The 23,068-nt window shown below is 33.9% G+C and overlaps 1 protein-coding gene across 6 annotated transcripts in view; it reads left to right on the top strand.

Annotated features, from left to right (window-relative positions):
- LOC108309848 (pleckstrin homology domain interacting protein) overlaps positions 1-22,322 on the top strand; it is a 144,491-nt gene extending 122,169 nt beyond the window's left edge. For 5 of the 6 annotated variants that reach the window (XM_037741289.1, XM_017536401.2, XM_037741288.1 and 2 more), the window contains 8 exons: positions 43-112; positions 439-489; positions 760-909; positions 7,387-7,539; positions 8,286-8,449; positions 8,902-9,161; positions 9,649-9,846; positions 15,325-22,322. In XM_037741289.1, the coding sequence (XP_037597217.1) occupies positions 43-112; positions 439-489; positions 760-909; positions 7,387-7,539; positions 8,286-8,449; positions 8,902-9,161; positions 9,649-9,846; positions 15,325-15,962 (1,684 nt within the window). In that variant the 3' untranslated portion in view covers positions 15,963-22,322. Of the gene's footprint in view, positions 1-42; positions 113-438; positions 490-759; positions 910-7,386; positions 7,540-8,285; positions 8,450-8,552; positions 9,847-15,324 lie in introns of those variants that run through there. The other variant, XM_037741291.1, reaches the window with a different exon arrangement.
- The last annotated feature ends 746 nt before the right edge of the window (positions 22,323-23,068 follow it).

Here is a 23,068-nt window from a genome sequence, read left to right as displayed (position 1 = left end):
CATGGCTCTAATCTTACATGTTAACATTTCCTTGTTATGTAGGGATCAGACTTGTTATAACATAATTCCACTTTATAATTCAATGAAGAAGAAAGTTTTGTCTGATTCTGAGGTATGTAATGTTTCATTATGATTACTATATTGATATTCACTATATAAAAAGAATTTACATATGGTGGTTTTCGGGTAAAAGCTATTGTGAAAATTATTTTTTGTCTAGTGTAGTTAACTTTAAAAAAAACTGGCATTAGAATATTCTTGTTATAGTTACAAATAATTTTTTTAATGGGGGGAGACTTTTCAATGAGTAAGTAAAGTGCCCCAGCATATACATTACAGGTGTTCCAGTATGTAAAGGAAATAATTGCTAATTAATCAACTATAAAGTATAATGACATCTAAAATGTTTTATGAATCTGATAAATTCTTGCCTCAAAGGAAGAAGAGAAAGACGCTGATATGCCAGGAACTTCTACTCGAAAAAGAAAGGTAATATAGTTTTAGTTTTAGCAGAAGTACTTTATATGAATTAAAATGTGTTAAGAGCTTTTTGCTTTTTTTTTTATTCTTAGCATTTTAAAAGACATTAAGTATTTCAAATTAGTTTCAATTACAAAATGCATGTTTTTCAGAACTTGGTTAATATTTTCTTTTATTTGAATTATTATATATTACCCGATTATCTAAGGCTGCATTAAAAATACAAATTTTATTGGGTAAGTGCTCTTTTATTAATATATTTGAACCCTTTTATTGCAGGACCATCAGCCTAGAAGAAGATTACGTAATAGAGCCCAGTCTTACGATATTCAAGCATGGAAGAAACAGTGTGAAGAATTGTTAAATCTCATATTTCAATGTGAAGATTCAGAGCCTTTCCGTCAGCCAGTAGATCTCCTTGAATATCCAGTAAGAATTTTTGAAATATTTTCTTTACCCGTCAGTTTGCTATGTATCTTTTACATGACAATTGGCTATTTTAGGTATTTTTTATGATTATAGCTTATTTCTTTATTATACATGGTATCATCCATTTGGTTATGTAGGTAATTCAAATTTTGAATAGTGGGGTGAAATGGAAGGAGCCCTGAACTAAGACATTGTAAAAATTGGGTTATTCTATTCCTACCAGTTGTGTAACTTTGAGCAAGTCCCTTCATTTTCTCATTTGAATTTTTTGTTGTTGTTTACTTTTTTTATTGTCTTCCTTATGTGGATTCCATGAATTTATTATGGCAGTTATCAAGGGAAAAAAATAATAATACCCACCTCTTTATAGGATTATGGAGATGTAAAGAGAATACATAAAAATAGTTTTAAAATGTGAAGCGCTGTATACGAATGTAAGGTGACATTATTGTATATATTATATATATATTATATATATATTGTATATATATTATTGTATATATTTAGGTTAGGCCAATGTATAATCTTTATGGAATACACGGTAAAAAGAGCTAAGGAAACATGATATAAGTATTTATTTTGGCATGCAATCATAGCAATCTGAATTTAGTGTAGAGTGATTTCTAATTCCTTTAAAGAGTAATTAAACGTTACACATTTCAGATAGCATTCATAGTTTGAAATGAATATAAAAAATGTTTTATAAGACATAATGACCTACATGTGGTATCATCAGATATCATTATCTGTTTTTTTATAAGTGTTATAAATTTCATCAACAGATAAATATTAGAAAATGAATTTTTTCTTATCATTTAAAATACCAGAAACATAGAATGTGAAATGTGGAAGACAGGTTTTTAATTTCACTAATGTGATAAATTGAGCTAATTTGAACCTCACCTTTCAAAAAAAACCTAGGACTGAGCTGATGCTATAATGTTCTGGCTTTCAGTTCTCTCTTTGTTTTCACAACTTACAAATTTTGCTTTGGTTCATGCAAGCTCAGCTATGTATGCTTTTAAAAAATAAGTTGCAATTTATTCATTGTTTTAGGTCTTTGTATTCTGGGCTTTACATTGAAAAGAAGGGATAGAAATAAGACAACCTTTATCTTCTAGAGGCACAAGTATTAATACTATATAAAGATAATTAAGGCCTTGGGCAGTGGTGAAAAAGGAATTTGGAGCTGAAACCCAACCCTAAAACAGAAGTATTGAAGAACTGCACCCTGAATGAAAAGGCGAATTGAATAATTCCTTTCACAACAAAGAATGTTTCTCCCAGTTACTCTAGTGTCAGAGAAGAGAAATTTTCCTAAACTTAAGCTATAAATGGACTTAGAATCCAAATTTGCACTACCCTTATGTAGAAATCCATTATGGAAAAAAATGTTAATCCTTACTGAATTAACTAATGGTTAAAATATATATGTATACACACACACACACATACACACACCTATATAAGGGAGTGATCCACCATGTATAAGACAACAGAAATGGAAATATTAGTACCTTCTCGCCAAAAATTTGAGTAATAGATTATTCTCAAATACTATACTTTATTAAAAAACGAGAGATGACATTCATTGTAAGATGACTGTTTTATGTACCACCAAGAAAAAAGAAATGCTGAGTTAAACTTTGATACATAATTTTGGTTAAAGGAAGAAATGGAAGAATAAGAAACGGGAAAAATATGTTGAGAAAAAAAGAGAATACATATTAAAATCAACTAAATAGAATTCTGGAAATGAAATGTAAAATTACTGAAATTAAACTTACCGGACAGTTTTAAAAACAGATTAAAGATGTAGTAAGTATAAAGATCTAAACAAATTCTACAGAATGGTACACAGAATGATAAAGAGATGAAGTGTCTGAAGGAGAGTCTTGGTCTGTTGCCTGGCTGGAGTGCAGTGGCTCAATCTTGGCTCACTGCAGTCTCCACCTCCCAGGTTCAAGAGATTCTGCTGCCTCAGCCTCCTGAGTAGCTAGTATTACAAGCACGTGCCACCACATCCAGCTAATTTTTGTATTTTTGGTAGAGATGGGGTTTCACCAGATTGGCCAGGATGGTCTCCATCTCTTGACCTCATGGTCCACCCACCTCAGCCTCCCAAAGTGCTGGGATTACAGGCATGAGTCACCACACCCAATGGCGAGTAATTTTCTAGGATTGGTAAACATTTGACAAACTATGATTCCTGATCAGGATATCCAAGAATAAAATCTTTACCTAGAAAAAGAGTGGAAAAAAAAAATCAACAGTTAGAAGTCAAAAAGAAAATATTAAAACAGTCATACAGAAAAAATGGAGGAGACCTGAGACTGCTCCAAGCCACTCACTTACTGATGTTGAACGTGAGACTCAGCTCTTCAAGATGTATAGACAAAGCTGTTAGCTGTTTATTTGTAGCAGTTCATAGACAAAGCCACAATGGGAAGCTGTATTCCTTATATCCAGTGCACCACAGTTACAGTTGATGTTTTTAGACAATAGGCAAATGGATTTTTATATAAAGTCATTAACTTTTCATACTGAAAATATATAAAATTATATAAGATTATGGCTATCTTTTACGTATTCAAAGTAGTGAGAACAGTATTTAGCAAATATTTAGAACCCGTCCCAGCAGCTAAACGTGTTGGCAGACAAAAAGCAGTAGAAATAAGAAAAATGTGATCTCTTGCCTATGTGATACTCCATGATGAAGGTGTATTGTTGTTAATTACTGTCACAGAGGAGAAAAGGGAAACTTTGGATAGTCTACTTTTTATAATTCTGAATTAACTATATCATCCTTACCTGAGTGGAATATTTAAGGCAGATCATGCACTTCATATTTCACCTTTTATATAAAAATATTAGTTCACATTTTGAGTTTAATCAAATATTCAAAGCAAGATGTTAATAATTAAACTTTTTGATGGAAATGAATGGGCTAAATATTCTACAACGTTCATTTATTCAACAGAATTGTATTGAGCAGCTATCATGTACTATATACTTCATGGTGGAAGCCCAAGATGTGAGCGAAGAAAAATTAAGTATTCCACATAAATAAATTTTACATTTAACCAAAATATTACAGAACGTTTTTAAAAAATCATTTTTATATTTTGCCCAAATCTACAGTTTGTAAAGCCAATAATGTAAAATCTCCAAGAACTTGTTAATAAAAGAGCCCAACTGTAAATAATTTATGGATCAAACAAATCTCATGGGAATTAAAAAAAATGCATTCACCTCCATTAAAATAAATTCAGTATATCAAAATTTGTAGGACGCAGTTAAAGCAATGCAGGAAAATTTCTAGTAGTAAAGTATAGTAAAGAGTACAGCAGAAAAGGAGTAGTTTCAAATCAGTAATTGAAGCTCACTTCTCAAGAACCTAAAGAATATTAAAATAAACCAAAAGCAGGCCAACAAAAGGAAATAATAAAGAGCCGAAATCAGTGAAACTCAAAAAAGAAAAACAATAAAGAAAATCTATGAAATTGGAAGCTGGTTCTTTGAAAAGATCAACAAAAATCAAGCCTCTGTTAAGATTTAGAAAGCTAAAAAGAGAAGACAGATTACTAATATCAGGGATGATATAGAATGTATCACTGTAGACCCTGCAAATACCAGAAGGATAATAAAGTAAAAATAAAAAATACTCCAAAAATGTACGCACATAAATTTGATAACTTACATGAAATAGACCAATACTCAAAGTATAAACTACCACACCTCACCCAGTATGAAACAGATAACTGAGTTACTATTAAGGAAATTTAATTTGTGATTATAAGCTTTCAAAAAGAAATGTCTAGTTCCAGATGGCTTCACTGGAGGATTCAACCAAACATTTAAAGAAGAATTAACACAAGTTCTACATAATCTTTTCCGGAAATAGAAAAACTCAAATCCCTAACTCATTCTATGAAGGCCAGTGCTCCCCTGATTTCAAAACCAGACAAAAACAGTAGAAAAGAAGAAAAAACTTTAACCAAATAACAGCAAATAGAATTCAGGAATATATTAAAAAATGATTGTATACCGTGACTAAGTGCTGTTTATTCCAGAGATACAAAGATGGTTCACTATACAGTGTAATCCATCATATTAATAGGTTAACAAAGAAAAATCCCATGATCATGTCAAGTAATACAGAAAGAGCATTTGACAAAATTTCACACCTATTTTTTCTGTGAATATGCATTTTGGTTATAGTAAAGTCAGTGTGGTCATGGAAGGAAATTAAAAACCTTGGAAGGAAGACATTTATTATACTTAAGAGTCCCAGGCTGGGCATGGTGGCTCACACCTGTAATCCCAGCACTTTGGGAGGCCAAGGCAGGTGGATCACTTGAGCTCACGAGTTTGAGACCAGCCTGGGCAACGTGGCAGAACCTCGTCTTTAAAAAAAAATGGGCCAGCTGCGGTGGCATGCACCTGTTGTCCCAGCTATTCATGAGACTGAGGTGGGAGGATTTCTTGAGCCTGGGAGGTGGACATTGCGGTGAGCCAAGATCATACCACTGCACTCTAGGCTGGCAATAGAGTGAGACCCTATCTCATAAGAAAAAAGTTAAAAAGTGTCCCAGAAAAGTAAGAGGTCACCACTTGTCACACAGGGCCACTGGGGAAGTGCTAGGTTTTGGTTAGTTAGGAGAGACCAAAACTAGAGAAAAGCTTAGAAATCCTTTATTGGGGTTTCTGCAGGAAATGTAAGGTAGGTCACAGTAAACAGCTTATTATTGGCTAGTTTGAATAATGCCAGTGGTCTCTAGTTGTCTGGTCCTGGCCCTGGGATGATTTAAAACAGGGAAATACTGGCTTAGTGTGTGAGAGTGAGAAAAGGAGCTGATTGGGGCTTTATACTTGGGATTCATTGGTATGTATATGAAAGACATGTTCTCAGTGGAGCCCCTTACTAAGAATTGGTTGCCCCAGGTCTGTAAGGCCCCCAGGTACCAGATCATCATTGGCCCTGTGAATAGGTGGCAAATAGACAAATACAGAATCTGAAGAAACAAGACATTATTCATTATAAAAACCCTAAGAAAACTAGGAATAAAGGAAAACATTCATAACTTGATAAAGAACATCTATTAAAAAAGCCTATAGCTAACATCATGTTTACTAGTGACAAACTGAGTGCTTTTCCCCTAAGAATTAGGGATGACTGAAAAATGTTCAACCTCATCACTGCTATTCAGCGTAGTACTGGAAATTTTAGCCAATGCAATAAGGCAAGAAAAGTAAATAAAAAGCATACCTATTAGGAAGAAATAAAAATTTGTAAAGGCAATAATCCTGCCTTATATGGCACCTTCTTCATGGTCAGACATATTTAATCATAATTTAACTTGATGGTGCAAAGTTAAGTTGTTACACTTCAAAAAAATGCAGTTGCATACTGAGGGAGTATTGAAAAGGTGCAAGCCAGGTGTGGTGGCTCATGCCTATAATCCCAGCACTTTGGGATGCCAAGGCAGGCAGGTCATTTAAGACCAGGAATTTGAGACCAGTCTGAGCAACATAGTAAGACCCCATCTCTATAAAAAATAGTTGGTCATGGTAGCATCTGCTTGTAGTCCCTGTTACTTGGGAGGCTAAGGTGGGACGATTGCAAGTCTGTGACATCAAGGATGCAGTGAGCTGTGACTGCACTCTAACCTGGACAACAGCAAGACTGTGTCTCCCAAAAAAATGTGGTGGGGATAGGGGTGGTGTGCAATACTCTTTGTCCGTTGTAAAAAAAAAAAAAAAAAAAGCCATATTCTGATAATTTTAGAATTATATACTATATTATAATAATTTATTGTTGCCCTTCCTCTTCCATTGTGTGTTTTTATTGGTTCCAGTCTGTTACCTTATTTTATGCTCAGTCGACTAGGTAGACACCTCAGGTGATTCTACCTCTCCTTGAAATGACATGCATAGAGTTCGTGACAACTATTTACATTCACAGTTCTGGATTACTACCATGCAAAGCTCCCAATTGTAATACTGAAGTTGAGATTACTAGAACTTAGGTGTCCACATAAATGGGATGTTGGTGGACATCCACTATTTTTATTTCCAAGTTACAGTTGTGTTTCAATGAGTCAGACCTTTAGAATTTATAAATAGTATAAAGTTTTGAGTTTTTCCTTCAGACTTTTGGTTGTAGAGCTGGAGTTTTTCCTTACTCTTTTACTTTCCCTTTTCCTATACAACCATCCCCCAGGTCTCCAGCGAAACATTAATAACTTCTATATTCTTGAATAAGAAAATTCTTACTGATTTCAATATAAGGAAGAGAATAAGAAATAAAAAAGAATTACTAGAAAAAAGGGACTCTTGATAAGGGGAACAGGAGTGATTATTAACAGTTCTAGGACTTGTAGTCATCATAAAAATCCAATGTGAATCCCTGTGCTGAGAAGTGATGCTTTGTGGTAGTAATAATCATGATAACACCACCTGTTTTCCCTCTCCTAGGACTACAGAGACATCATTGACACGCCCATGGATTTTGCTACCGTTAGAGAAACTTTAGAGGCTGGGAATTACGAGTCACCAATGGAGTTATGTAAAGATGTCAGACTTATTTTTAGTAATTCCAAAGCATATACACCAAGCAAAAGATCAAGGGTATATAATTAAATTATTTTCTTTTATGACTAGATTAAGTTAGAGGAGTATGTTAGGTGACTAAATGTTGCTTTTACTTAAAATTTAGATCGAAGTTAACTTTCTGTTATGTTCTTAATGGTGTCCTACTAGAAAAAGAATTTATAACTTTCTACTCAGCTCCTTGTATGAAATAAGAATGATGTTATCTTTGTCTGGGAGTGGTTACTTATCTGGAAATAGTGCGATTGAATAGATAGATGCAAATTGTCCTGGTATGCACCAGAGCCACCTGGGCTTAACTTTTCTAGCTATTATCTGCCTTTATGGAGCATTCTTTGTGAATGATTTGTACAAATAAGTAAAAATACAATTTAACACTCTTTGACAAGACATGACACCATGAAGGAGTGCTATATGTAGCAATGAAATGAGAAAGAATAGAAGGTAGTGCTAGGTAGAAAACAGGTTCAAACCTTTGGGATAGTTACAGTGTTAATAGAATTGACAATAAAGAGTTCTGTCTGTGTGAGCCATTTCAGTTTAGAGTAGGAATCTCAAAACTTGGAAGATCCCTATTCTAAACACAAAAATACTTAATTGTTAAAATGGCTCACTTTACCTTTTCATCAAAAGATTAGGAAAAAGGGATGTAAAAAGCAATATTGAAATTCTGAAGAGTTTTTACTAGAAAAATGCTTACAATATTTGCTGGACAAAGGTATTTTCCTTTGAGGAATGTTTGAACACTACTTTTGTCCTCACAGATTTACAGCATGAGTTTGCGCTTGTCTGCTTTCTTTGAAGAACACATTAGTTCAGTTTTATCAGATTATAAATCTGCTCTTCGTTTTCATAAAAGAAATACCATAACCAAAAGGAGGAAGAAAAGAAACAGAAGCAGCTCTGTTTCCAGTAGTGCTGCATCAAGGTATTTAATTTCTTTTAGATACCACTAACTCATCTATAACTTTAATCTAAATGATAGAACTTGGTGTTTTTTAATACTTCCTTTACTATTCCCTATATTGCAGAATGATATATTTGACATGCAAGTTCCTATGATGTGGAGGATTTTTAATCTTTTAACTAAAGCTATACTAGTGTAAGTGCTTAAATTCAAACTGCTAAATCTATACAGTAAAACAGCATTTTTAGGGTAGTGATGGCATCATGCTTTCCGTCATATAACTTTAGCATTTACAGCGATCCTTCACTAAATATTCACTTTCAAAGGCTCACAATCATATGAAATCCACTACAAATCTCATATTTTAACATATTTCATAATAGTACAAATATTGAATCCAACAATATTGTAAAACTGTTTCATTCATTCACATAGAGCTATAAGAGTGACTGACAATACTATTTTATTTACAGCCCTGAAAGGAAAAAAAGGATCTTAAAACCCCAGCTAAAGTCAGAAATCTCTACCTCTGCATTCTCTACACCTACACGATCAATACCACCAAGACACAGTGCTGCTCAGATAAACGGTAAAACAGAGTCTAGTTCTGTGGTTCGAACCAGAAGCAACCGAGTGGTTGTAGATCCGATTATCACTGAGCAACCATCTACTTCTTCAGCCACAAAAACTTTTATTACAAAAGCAAATGCGTCTGCAATACCAGGGAAAACAAGTAAGACTCAATTTCTAAATTGAAACGTGTATGGTGATTGTCTTAATTTATTACTTTGCCAAATGTAATATGCTGGGTTTTAGTAATTTTAGAGACACTGCTGTTTTTGCCATTGTTTTCCTGTTAAAAATATTTTTTTAATAAGAAAATTTAAATTGAAGTTTAGATCATTATAGACTAATGCTTAAAAATGGCAACTCTGATGTAAACTACCTGAATTTAAATCATAGTACCCATAGTAGCTAGCAATTTGGCAAGACTTGCCTTTGTGATTTTGAAATGATGGGACAGCTTCTAAAAGAGCTGAAACTTAAGAGTTTCTAGTTGGATATGGCTTTTTCCTATTAGAAAGTGTATTTCCTAAGAAAGCTTTAAGCATCCTTCAGGTTTTCTCATCTTGACTGATTCAGATCATTCAGATTAACCTTTTTTCTTATCTTTAGGTTTAGTAACTCTTAATCTTTAACTTTTTGTATGTGTGTTTCAGTACTAGAGAATTCCGTGAAACATTCCAAAGCTTTAAATACTCTTTCCAGTCCTGGTCAATCCAGTTTTAGTCATGGCTCTAGGAATAATTCTGCAAAAGAAAACATGGAAAAGGAAAAGCCAGTCAAACGTAAAATGAAGTCATCCGTACTCCCAAAGGCATCCACTCTTTCAAAGTCATCAGCTGTCATTGAGCAAGGTAAGGTGGTATTTTCAAGATACAGTAGATCCTTCTTAAATATGATGCTTTTTTTGAAATTAGCATTTATATCCACTTTTCAGGTTGCCCACTTAAAAGTCACACATCTGTATTAGTTGATAAATTTACTGCAGTGAGCTATGATTGTGCCATTGCACTCCATCCTTGTCAGTGGAATGATACTCTGTCTCAGAAGAAAAAAAAAAAAAAGAAATATATAAAAGTTTAAATTAAATAGAATATAGTTGACCGATTGTGGCATTCTTCACTTTTTTAGAAAAATGTTTAAGTAGGCTGGGCACGGTAGCTCACGCCTGTAATCCCAGCACTTTGGGACACCAAAGCGCGGATCATGAGATCAGGCATTTAAGACCAGCCTGGCCAACATAGTAAAATCCCGTCTCTATTTAAAAAAATATATAAAAATGTAGCTGGGCATGGTTGTGGGTGCTTGTAGTCCCAGCTCAAGGCTGAGGCAGGAGAATCCCTTGAACTTGGGAGGCAGAGGTTGCAGTCAGCTGAGATCACGCCACTGTACTCCAGCCCGGGCAACAGTGTGAGACGCCGTCACAAAAAAAAAATGATTGGATCACTAAACAACTTATTTTTCTAGATGGACTTTTACTAAATAATGCATTAGGGTTGTCTACAACTGTAGAATACAACTTTTGACTCCTTACTGCTATACTTCAAGTTCTTTCAACTTAAGGTTTTTTCTTGTAAAGTCTTTATGTTTGAAAGATGGAGAAAGTAAATAATAAAATATAGCATGTGACGTGTTTAAATAATATGGCTTCTTGGCAGCAGACAGCCCAATAATAAGCATTTTGCACCATGACTTTCAAAGTATGTTTGAGACATTTCTTCTTCATTGTTGTCTTCAGAAACCTCTCTCAAAATTTAATTTCCCTATTGAAATGTCCTCATTTTGATTAATGGCATTGGGATCTACCCATGTAAATTTAAAATCAAGGAGTCATCCTTTGCCTTCTCTTAATCAACTGAATCTGTTCAACTGTTTGTTTTTGTTGTTTTAGTAACAGTTAATAAATCTGTTCTTGCCTCTCCATTCTCACCTCAATGATCTTATTTCAAGGCTTATATAATGTCTTACCTGGACTAGTTTCCTAAGTAGTCTTCCTGCCTCAGTTTTCAACTTTTTCTTACCCAGTCCCTCTCCCACATTGCAGCCAAAGTGATCTTTGTGATTATTTCTCTCTAGCACATGTGCATGTGTGCACATAGACACAGAGAAAATCCTTCGTTGCCTTCAAATGATATATGGAAACAGATTTTAAATTTTTTGTCTGTTACACAGTACTCTGTTACTTGGCTCTTGCCTAACACTGCAGGTTCTTTTACCTTCTTTCTCTCTTTTGTATCTCGCCATACTAAACACTTAGAAGTTCCAGAGTCTTTGTTCTTTTCTTCTTTTGCTGGGATGTCTCTTTTTTCCCCTAGTTTAATGGTTGTTGCCTTTCGTGTCTCTCTTAAAATATCATCTTATTTAGGAAGTCTTCTCCTAGCTTCTTTAGATGAAATCAAGCACTTCCGTCTTTTTTTTTAAAGACAGGATCTCACTTTGTCACCCAGGCTGGAGTGCAGTGGCCTGATCTCCATTCACTGCAACCACTGCCTCATAGGTTCAAGTGATTCTCCTGCCTCAGCCTCCCAAGTAGCTGGAATTATAGGTGTGCGCCACCACACCTGGCTAATTTTGTATTTTTAGTAGAGAAAGGATTTTGCCATGTTGACCAGGCTAAGTCTTAAACTTCTGGCCTCTAGTGATGTATCTGCCTCGGCCTCCCAACATATTGGAATTTCAAATGTGACTCACCACGCCAAGCCAAGCACTTCTATCTTTATGTGCCAGAAAACCCCGTTCATTACCTTTGGTGGTACTTACAATGTTGATCAAATTATTCTTTTTCACATGTCTATATCTCCAGAAGATTCTGAGCTTTCATGTTGACTCATTTTTAATGACCATTATATAGAAGATAGTAAGTTTTTGAATAAATAAGAAAAGTACTTTGCATATGAATGTTTCACATTTGTAATGTCTGCTCTTTCTGAACTGAATTTAGAGTTTGAATAGTATATTGGCCTTGCTTCTATTCATTCATGAATCAATTATATATGGTAAATTGGTTCTAGCATTGTGATAGGGGAGGTCTGGTCTCATAGCCAATTTGATTTATAATATTTGAGTATTACAAATACTCAAGTACTGCTACTGTGTAGAAATACCATTATTACTGTCTATTAGGCAACATTAACAGTGATTTATTATAAAAAATGACACCTAAATTAACTATTTAGAATCAAGCAGTGTTGTCTAGTGGAATATAATACAATCCAAATATGTAATTTAAAATTTTGTAGCCACCATGTTTAGTAAAAACAAACAGGTCATGACTAAAACACCAAAAGCATTGGCAACAAAAGCCAAAATAGGCAAATGGGACTTAACTAAACTCCAAAGCTTCCGTACAGCAAAAGAAACAATCATTAGAGTGAACCGGCAACCAAGAGAATGGGAAAAAATTTTTGCAATCTACCCATCTGACAAAGGGCTAATGTCCATAATCTACAAAGAACTAAAACAGATTTACAAGAAAAAAACAAACAGACTCATCCAAAAATGGGAGAAGGATATGAACAGATACTTTTCAAAAGAAGACATATATGAGGCCAGCAAACATAGGAAAAATTCTCATCATCACTGATTATTAGAGAAATGCAAATCAAAACCACATTGAGATACCACCTCATGCCAGTTAGAATGGCGATCTTTAAAAAATCTGGAGACAACAGATGCTGGAAAGGATGTGGAGAAATAGGAACACTTTTACACTGTTGGTGGGAGAACTAATTCAACCATTGTGGAAGACAGTGTGGCGCTTCCTCAAGGACCTAGAAATAGAAATTCCATTTGACCCAGCAATCCCATCACTGGGTATATACCCAAAGGATTATAAAGACACATGCACACATATGTTCATAGTGGCACTGTTTAGCAAAAACCTGGAACCAACCCAAATGCCCCTCGACGATAGACTGGACCAGGAAAATGTGGCCCATATACACCATGGAATACTATGCAGCCATAAAAAAGGATGAATTCATGTCCTTTGCAGGAACATGGATGAATCTGGAAGCCATCATTCTCAGCAAATTGACACAAGAACAGAAAATCAAACACTGCATGTTCTCTCTCATAGGCGGGTGTTGAACTGTGAGAACACATGGACACAGGGAGGGGAGCATCACACACTGGGGTCTGTTGGGTGGGGGTTGCCAAGGAAGGGATAGCTGGGGCGGGGTTTGGGGAGGTTGGGGAAGGTTAACATGGGGAGAAATGCCAGATATGGGTGACGGGGGGATGGAGGCAGCAAACCACATTGCTACGTGTGTACCTATGCAGCAATCCTGCATGATCTGCACATGTAACCCAGAACCTAAAGTCCAATAAAAAAATAAAATATGGGAAAAAAAATGAAAATAAACATGTAAAATTAGTTGTAATAATATATTATATCCAAAATGTTTTTTCAGTGTTTAGTCAATATTTTAAAATGTATACTGCTTTCATACTTATATTGAAATTTGATTAAAAATTCAGTTCCTAAGCTGTGTAACTTTTCACGTACTCAGGACAACACAACACAGTTGCAGATCAGTGATTAATAAACTTAAAAAAAAATTCTCAATTCCTTTTTTTTTTCTTTTTTAAATAAAGATGGGGTTTAACCATGTTGGTCAGGCTGGTCTTGAACTCCTAACCTCAGGTGATCCACCTGCCTTGGCCTCCAAAGTGCTTGGATTACAGGCGTGAGCCACCACGCCTGGCCTGAATTCCTTAAGAAAGCTGCATTCATGCATTCTTCCTTAACCTTTTTACATTATATATTGCTTTATAAAGTGGATGAGACCTATAGTCCCTGCCCCAGAAAAATGTACATAAACATATCCAAACACAATGTTGGGCCATTTCAAGGGATTCATGTAGTAGGTACAGGTACTGGATATTTAAAACCCTTGTAGTCATAATGCAAAACAAAAGAGATTTGCACAATCCTCAAGCAGTTTAAATGTCAGTTGCTCCATGGGAAATGCTTACTCCTTTATGTCCACACCTACATTTTTTCTGAACCACTAATCTAAAGAGAGTCATTTCATTATGGGGGGTGGGGGTGTCAGAAAATGAAAGCTTTGCATTTTCTCTCTGCTACTTGGCTCTGACTTTTGGTGGGTTTCAACCATGATTTTTTTTTTTTTTTTTTTTTTTTTTTTTTTTTTTTTTTTTTTTTTTTTTTTTTTTTTTTTTTTTTTTGACAGAATCTTGCTCTTGTCGCTCAGGCTGGAGTGCAGTGGTATGATCTAGGTTCTCTGCAGCCTCTGCCTCCCTGATTCAAGTGATTCTCGTGCCTCAGCCTCCTGAGTAGCTGGGATTAAAGGCACCGGCCACCATGACCAGCTAATTTTTATACTTCTAGTAGAGATGGGGTTTCGCCGTGTTGGTCAGGCTGGTCTCGAACTCCCTACCTCAGGTGATTTCTGCCCGCCTCAACCTCCCAAAGTGCTGGGATTACAGACATGAACCACCATGCCCGGCCAACCATGATTTTCTTATTTACAAAGTACAGTTCAAACCTGTGACCAAAAAAAATGTTATGAAGAAGTATTCTCTTTAAAAGCAGTTTTCCATCTGTGAATTTCCTAAAAAATAGTGCATTGCAAATCACCTACCATTTCAAATAAAAACATGTCAGAAATTTGGAGGGAAAAAGAGAGCTACTGTTCCTATGGCATATTTTTCCTTTATCTAAGTCATAGCATTTTTTTCTACAGCAGAAACGTAATTCATGATCTCCAGATCCTACAGGTTTAGAATTTGATTGCCTGCATTTTCTCTCTTTTCTTTTTGTTTTTTGAAGCATAATGGCCTTGTATCATGGAGTTTGTTAAAGTGGGATCTTAATCATGATAATGGTGGCACACATGGTGATTTTGATTGCTATATATATAATCAGTATTTCCTAGGATTATAGTCATCATTCATTACATAAGGAGATAAAACTGTTAAAAGCCTGTGAAGAAAATCTGCAATTTAGTTGTTTTTGAATCCTCTTGAAACAGTCTCAGAACAAAGTTTGTGACCAAGAGTAACTTATTTCTAAGTTAGGAATAAGAAACCTTTGGTCATCCCAGCTTTATAATCAATCACAATGTTAACTTAGATATTTATTTTCTGTGAGCTTCACCTCCCTCATGAGATCATTAAGAATCTCTTTTTTAAATTAGAAAATAAATAATATCATTGAGCTGTTTCTAGGTTCTTTTTTTCTCATTTTAATAAAATAATTTGGGTTATATCATTACATACAAGTGTACCAGTGGGGCCTTATTGACAAGTTTGAGGGTCAAACAACAAAAGAAATTCCATGTATTAAGTATACTGTTGTTCCCTTTTAGGAGATTGTAAGAACAACGTTCTTGTACCAGGAACCATTCAAGTAAATGGCCATGGAGGACAGCCATCAAAACTTGTGAAGAGGGGACCTGGAAGGAAACCTAAAGTAGAAGTTAATACCACTAGTGGTGAAATTATACACAAGAAAAGGGGTAGAAAGCCCAAAAAACTACAGTATGCAAAGCCAGAAAATTTAGAGCAAAATAATGTGCATCCCATCAGAGATGAAGTAGTTCCTTCTTCAACATGCAATTTTCTTCCTGAAACTAATAATGTAAAGGAAGATTTGTTACAGAAAAAGAATCGTGGAGGTAGAAAACCGAAAAGGAAGATGAAGACACAAACACTAGATTCAGATCTCCTAGTCCCTGCAAGTGTCAAGGTGCTAAGGAGAAGTAACCGAAAAAAGACAGATGATCCTATAGATGAGGAAGAAGAGTTTGAAGAACTCAAAGCCTCTGAACCCCACATGAGAACTAGAAACCAAGGTCGAAGGACAGCTTTCTATAATGAGGATGACTCTGAAGAGGAGCAAAGGCAGCTGTTGTTCGAAGACACCTCTTTAACTTTTGGAACTTCTAGTAGAGGACGAGTCCGAAAGTTGACTGAAAAAGCAAAAGCTAATTTAATTGGTTGGTAACTTGTACCAAAATGTTTTACTTCAAAATCTATAAAGCAGGTACAGTTAAGGAATAAGTAGAAAGAAGGCTTCTGCTTCCTTGCTGCTATGGTGGAGTAGGGAATGTTACCATTTGATTTGCAAAAAAAAAAAAAAAAAAAAAAAATTATAAAAAAAAAAAAAAAAAAAAAAAAAAAAAAAAACCTTACAAGACACTTCACTTCTTTAAATGAATATATATATATATATAAATATATACATATATATTTTAAATGTTTGCTATTTATTGCCCTTAGATAGGTTATGCATTTTCACATTCATTTCATTCACTGTTTGAAACAAGAGAAATTGATCTATAATGAATTCCCTGATTTATTTATAGAAAAGACAGTTCTGCTACACTCTTTAGGAGCATAATATTCCTAGTGATAGAGCATTTCATGTTAAAATGAATTATTTTTGACCAAGCAAGGTACATTTCTATTGATACAAGTCATGCCCCTAAAAGACAGATGTTATACAGAGTAGCAGTGAATTAAGAAATGTTTCCTCTAAAAGATAAATATAAAATTTCCATCATTTGATACCCTAAAAAGTTTAATTTTAATTATAGAATGTTCATCTGCAAAGTATCTAGAGGAGGCTTTTTGCTTTATTCCATTTCTGCCAAACTTAAGAGAAAATGTACTGATGAAGGGAAACATATCCACATTGGAAAACGTTTGACTGTCTAATTTTTCAGACCTTGATTCTTATATCACTCAATCTCTGTTTATTGTGCCAAAGACTGAGAATCAGTGCAGTGGAAAGCCTGTTTTTGACTGTCAGGACAGCATACACTTTTCAATATTGGAAAGGCTATATATTCTAAAGAGCAAGTTATTAAAGAGTTATGCTGAGATATATCTTTTTTTGGTACTAATAGAAAATAATGCACTGGTGGGTCCTTTGACAGAGATGTTCTAGAGGAAATGTTTAAGTGGTTAAAGGATTCAAGGAAAATACAGGAAAAAAGGTATGGATTTGATGTTTACTTGTTGATCTGGATTAATGTCATTTCTAAACTGTAGACATATCTAATAGGCTAAAATGACTTACAAAGAAACGTGTCTGTGTGTGTATGTGTATATATTGATAAATGGGTATAATTAAATATATATACAAACACATACTTATATACTATTACCCAGGTATAAATTCTTTTTTCAGGATTTTTTAGATAGCAGTAGAATAAAAATAATTTTAAAATGTCATACTTTATAGTTTAATTTTAAGGGAGAAATTGGTTATTTTCAATTATTAAAGGTTAAAATAGGCCAAATCACTTTTTATGCAATCATGTTTTATACAGTGGTCTCATTGCACATTGTGTTTTTTCTGCACTTTTTACGGTATCCTTATCATGCTGGTATGTCAATATACACCCTAAAGAAAAACTCCATTTAATGATTGTGCCTTGTATTCTATTATTTTTTGCATCATTAGTAAAATTAAGTTGTCTATTGTAAATGATAACTATATGACTTAGGAGAATGTATTGCTATATCTACTGCTATGGAAAAGGAAAGCAGTTATTTATTTGTTTATGGTACAGTTAGTTATTTTATACCTTAAAAACCAACGTAACTACCATTTCTATTGTTTAAAAATTACTGTCCATTTTTAAAAAAATTTAAAGAATGTAGTATTTTCTGAGGACTGGTATGGTACAAAAATGTAACCAAAATTTTCAGATACTACATTTTTAAGAAGTGAGGATGGGGAAAATATGTATCAGCATGACCCTGATGTGGAAAAATAAAGTCTGCAATTGAACCTTGGCAAAATACATTACATAATATTTCTTTAATTATTTCTGATGAGGATAAATAGTAGCTGTCATTTAACTGTCTTGAAGAATGCAAAGTGATACATTTGGGCTTTCTAGATCATTTGTAACTCAATTTGTACAGAAATTCTCCTGTGAAATTAAGTAAACCATTTTCCAGATCTTGACTGCATTACTGTGATTTTGCAGTTAAAAAATAATTTCAAAATTTTCAGGTTTTTTGTATATTTATTTTTCTCTAACAAATATATTTAACTAAAATTAAAATTCAATAGTTACACTCTTCATAATGCAGAAATGGTTGGCTGGATTGTATAGAAAAATGAGTCTTTCAATTACACCATTCTTGAAAATAATAGTGTATGTTTGAAATTTGTCATTAATTAGTTGCTTTTGAAGGCAGTCTATTTGGAATATGTAATTTCCTGATGTTATCTGCATTGTGTTAGAAAAAATAATAGGCTATAAAATCAATTTTTGTAAAAAAAAAAATGTACAGTTTCAAGTTGTGTACAGAAAAAGGAAGACCATACACAGTCTTAGAGTGGAATATACCTCTAGTACAGTGTATGTGTTAATTCCAACTCTTGAGCAAAGAAATGAGTATTTACCATCTTTCCTATAACACGTAAATATATTATTCGTGTTCTAAAGACACTGTATATTTATGACCTTATTTGGACATTATTAGACACTGGTTTCTTAGTAAAGCACAGTAACTTGGATCAGATTCTTTGTAATCGAAACACTTAAACATGTATTAGTAATACCAATATATTTAGATTTTATATTTTTATAATTTAGCTTCTATACATTGCAGAAGTTGAATTAAGAAATTTAAGTCATCGCCATATTTTTGTTTACCACTTGGGAAAATAACCCTCTTTGAGGCAGTAACACTATGTATGTACTGTTGGTAGGCCAGAAAGAAATGTTGGCAGTTGTCTTAGGTGAGCAATAAAAACATCTCAAATTTACTGAAAGTTCAGAAATAAAACTATTACATTCACGGAAAGTGTAAACCAATTTAGGTATTTCTAAGCACCCAATCCTAATATTCTCTTTCCCAACTCCAACATTCTCAAGTCCCAGATGAAAAGTTTAAAGTTTAAGTGGTGCATTAGTTTAAATATTGAGTCTAATCAGAGACTCAACAACCCTGGACAATAGATATATAGCTTTTTAAAATGTTAGCCTTTGTGACTTGCTGTAGTGGCATTGGACTATTTTCTGCATGTATTATGAATTGAAGATTTCTTGACCTTGTTTAAATTGTTTTTATTCCACAGCTTCACTACACATTTAAAGACTGGTGACATTATTATAAAACTGTCTTCCTCCTTTAATGTAAGCAAATAACTGTACAGAATATTTGTGAGCTGGATTAGGTCACATCTGAGACTTGGGGTTGGCTAAATTTAGTTATCACTTGGAATTGAATTACATAAGATACAGTGATCAGAGAAAATACCTTTGTGCATCATGTATGTTAACATCTAGAACTGTCCCTCATCTGCAGTGCAGTAGATTAATCAGACATTTTAAGAAATGTATTCAGATATCATTTTTATCTTGTATGTTAGCAGCATTTACATGTTTTCAAATATGATTTGTACTATAATTTCTCCAGTTAACTGTTTACTTCAATTCTGACATTCCATTTTATACATATATACATACTGTATATCTCTTTCAAAGGTCAGCTAGAAGTAATTTTTTCAGTTTTCTATCTAATGAAAACAGATTTATTCTGAATGTTTTTGTTCACCTGAAACTTATTTTTGAGTAGGTTGAAAGGACCAAGATACTTGAGTGATTAAAGGGCTATAAGTGTTCTGCTTATATGCAGGAGTTACATGATTTTAAAAGTCATAATAGGGGAAGTCATTTTATCATCTGTTTACTCCTATTAACTTAAAAAGTATTTCTAACATAACAGATTGAGCAGTGGTTTTGTTAAACTTAGGTGAGAATTTATTTTCCCATTAAAATTTGAAATTTTAATTTTAATTACACTTTTCTTTGCTTCTACTCTTGTACTTTCCATTAGTTGGCCTAATTTCCAGGTGATCTGAACTAAAATTAATATTACATTTACTAAGAAACTATTTTTGTTAATTAAACTAAGCGAAGTGCTACAAATGAACAGTCATTATGCACTATGTATAGTACCAAGAAAAGGTCAAATTGAGCCAGAAGACTGTAAGTACCACTTTTGGCGCTCCAGAGATAAACCTTGTACACACTGCAGTAAAACAGTAAGTAGAGAATATGAGCTATAGATACTGTTTTTAGTTTTGATAGCTCTCTTTATTAATGCAGATAAAATTATCAGGAAATTAACCTTATGGCACAGACCAAATATGTAGTAGTGCATGGCTAAGTTTCTACAATTGAAGGAGCCAAGAAAATTTTAGGTTCAAGATGGAATATAGTACACATGCATATAAGGCAGATGCACACATGCTGGTTACTTTAAGATTGTGTGTGTTGATTAGTCACAATGATAGACTATAAAATGAGACAATACAAAGTTACATTTTTGGACCATATTAAAACTGTAAGAAGACAGGGGTCTTACTGAAGATCTTTTAGAAAACTTAAATCCTGTCACAGGATATTTAGACATGTGTAGAATGTAGCTCAATTTTTTAAAAGTAACTGACTTAGAGGGTGAAAGTTGAAACTGACACATTTTCAAATTAAAATTATGCTTATTTTGTACAGAAAACTGTTTAAATACAAGCAGATCTGTTGTATGTTAACAAGTAACACAGAGTTTAAAAACAAATTAATTATTTAGCTTTATTGAAGTTTGGTTTTTTCCTTCCAAACCTGGAGTATCATAAACAGTCTCACACCAGAATAGCAGTGCCCTTTCTTTTTGTACATATTGATTGGACCTTTCTTTACTGTTACGTGGACACTTTCTATGTTAGTTTTGATGCATAATTCTTTGAATCCTTTTATACAAACTAGAATGTATGTGTAAGAATTCCTGTCCCTGCAATGTAGTAACTACAAACTTATTTTTAAATAAATAGAAAACTTGTTTTTCTAAGCTATTTTGTAGAGCCTCATGATTTATTATTTGCTTTTTAAAATTTTTTTGGCAACACATAATGCACTTAGTACATAATTTCAACAAGCTGTTAACCAAAGTGATCATATGGCAGATACCATTATGTAAATGCTGGTTCATTAGAGTTTCCAGTGCCCTGTGTATTTTGCAAATTATGAAAACTGTCAAAAGATTTTTGGGAGCCCAGATGTAATTTAATTCCAAAACAGCTGAAGGTCAAACAAAAACTCATATGCCTTTTATGCGTACATTTAATAAAATAATTTTATTGATTTCTTACTATGAGCAAGTCACTGTGATGGGTGATAATTCAGTATTCAGATACATTTGTAAGAGGTTTCAGTGGAATACTTTGCATATTTTCTCAAAAATGCAATTTCTGGAGAAAGAATGAAAGAATTTCACTTGTTAACTGCTTGTATTGAGGTTCATAAAGTTATTGCAGTTTTCCTAGAAAGTGTCAGATTGGCATGCATTTTTACTAAGAATCCCAATTTTAGCATGAAGACTATGAGATGAAGACATAAGGCTATAATTATATAAGGCTATAATCATAAGGCTATATGAAAACATAAGGCTACCATTCAAATTAAGCACATGGAGTGATTTGTAATTTTGTGTTAATTTCTCCCTGAGATGTTTTAAAATGATTTTGTATAAAATTTCTCAGTTGAGGAAGGCAGGTAAAAAAGTATCAGCAGACTTTCTTTCAGAAGTCTGCTGATAATACCTAGTATATACTTAGAAGAACCAGCTAAGAAAAATTAACTTTCAGCAACCACTCTTTACTGGTTTCTCTTTAATAATACCAACTTTATGACCCAAGATTCCCTAGTATTTAATGGAAGTAAGATTAAAGACCAAAGCACAAAACCTTTCTTCCTTGCAATATAGTACTTCGTGTTTGTAATCAGTGTGTGCTAAATTTAACACAATTTACCACTTACTGGTTACTCTTTGGGAAAAGAATGGTGGAAGATTCAATGAAATACCTTTCTACCTAATTGGTTAGACATGCTGGCAGCACGGTGTAATGAAAAGAACTGGCTTGGAGTTGGGAAATGGTAGTTTGACTTTCATTCCTGACAGGAAGTAGAGGAACCCCAGCAAGGTCATAACTCTTAGAGCTTCATTTTCCTCATCTGTAAACTTTTAAAAGTTGATTAAACTATCTGTGAGATCTAATTCTGTTCAAATAGCCAGTGGTGATAATCTCATTTGTATATTGTCTTCTGTACTCAAAGCTCAACCTTGGCTTTTATATTTAGTCCCTAAGAGTACAACATTTAATGTGTAGCTTGCAGACAAGCTGTGTCTTGCGGCCATGACCTGTTGTAAGTGTGAGGTTTTCCTGAACCCTTAGAAGAAGGACTTTTGATGTTTTCACAACACACTATTGTATTGCTGTAAATTGTGAATTGCTTTAAAAATACATGCTTACTAATAAAAAAAAAAGTACAGGCACACTTTATTTTATTGTGCTTTGCATTATTGCACTTAGCAGATAACTGGTAACCCTGCATCCAGCAAGGCTGTCAGTACATTTTTCCAGCAGCAAGTGATAACTTCATGTGTCACATTTTGGTAACTGCAGTATTTTCAACTTTTAAAATATCATATCTGTTCATGGTGATCTGTAATCATTTATGTCACCACTGTAATTGTTTTGTGGTTACCACAAACCTCACCCATATAAGATAGTTAACACATGCTCTGTGTGTTCTGACTGTTGCAATGAATGGCCATTCCCCCATCTCTCTCCCTCTTTTGGGGGCCTCCTAGTTCCTGAGATACACCAATATTGAAATTAGACCAATAATCACCCTACCATGGCCTCTACGTGTTCAAGTGAATAGAAGAGTCTCAAGTCGCTCACTTTAATCAAAAGTTAGCTGTGATTAAGCTTAAAAAGGCATCTCAAAAGCCAAGACAGGCTGAAAGCTAGAACCAGTTGTGTAAGCAAAGGAAAAGTTACTGAAGGAAGTTAAATATGCTACTTCAGTGAACATATGAATAGGAAGAAAGCAAAACAACCTCATGGTTGATATGGAGAAAGTAGCAGTGGTCTGGATAGAAGATCAAATCAGCCACAATATCCGCTGAAGCCAAAACCTAATCCAGAGAAGCCCATTAAATCTCTTCAATTCTGTTAAGGTGACAGAGGTAAGAAAGCTGCCCAGAAAAAAAAAAAAAAAAAAAAAAAAAAAAAGTGAGCCT

The sequence above is a fragment of the Cebus imitator genome, unplaced genomic scaffold, assembly GCF_001604975.1.
Source record: "Cebus imitator isolate Cc_AM_T3 unplaced genomic scaffold, Cebus_imitator-1.0 Scaffold98, whole genome shotgun sequence".
In the NCBI taxonomy this organism is placed as follows: Eukaryota; Metazoa; Chordata; class Mammalia; order Primates; family Cebidae; genus Cebus; species Cebus imitator.
The sequence above is the reverse complement of the archived record's forward strand: the minus strand, read 5'-3'. Positions and strand labels throughout refer to the sequence as shown.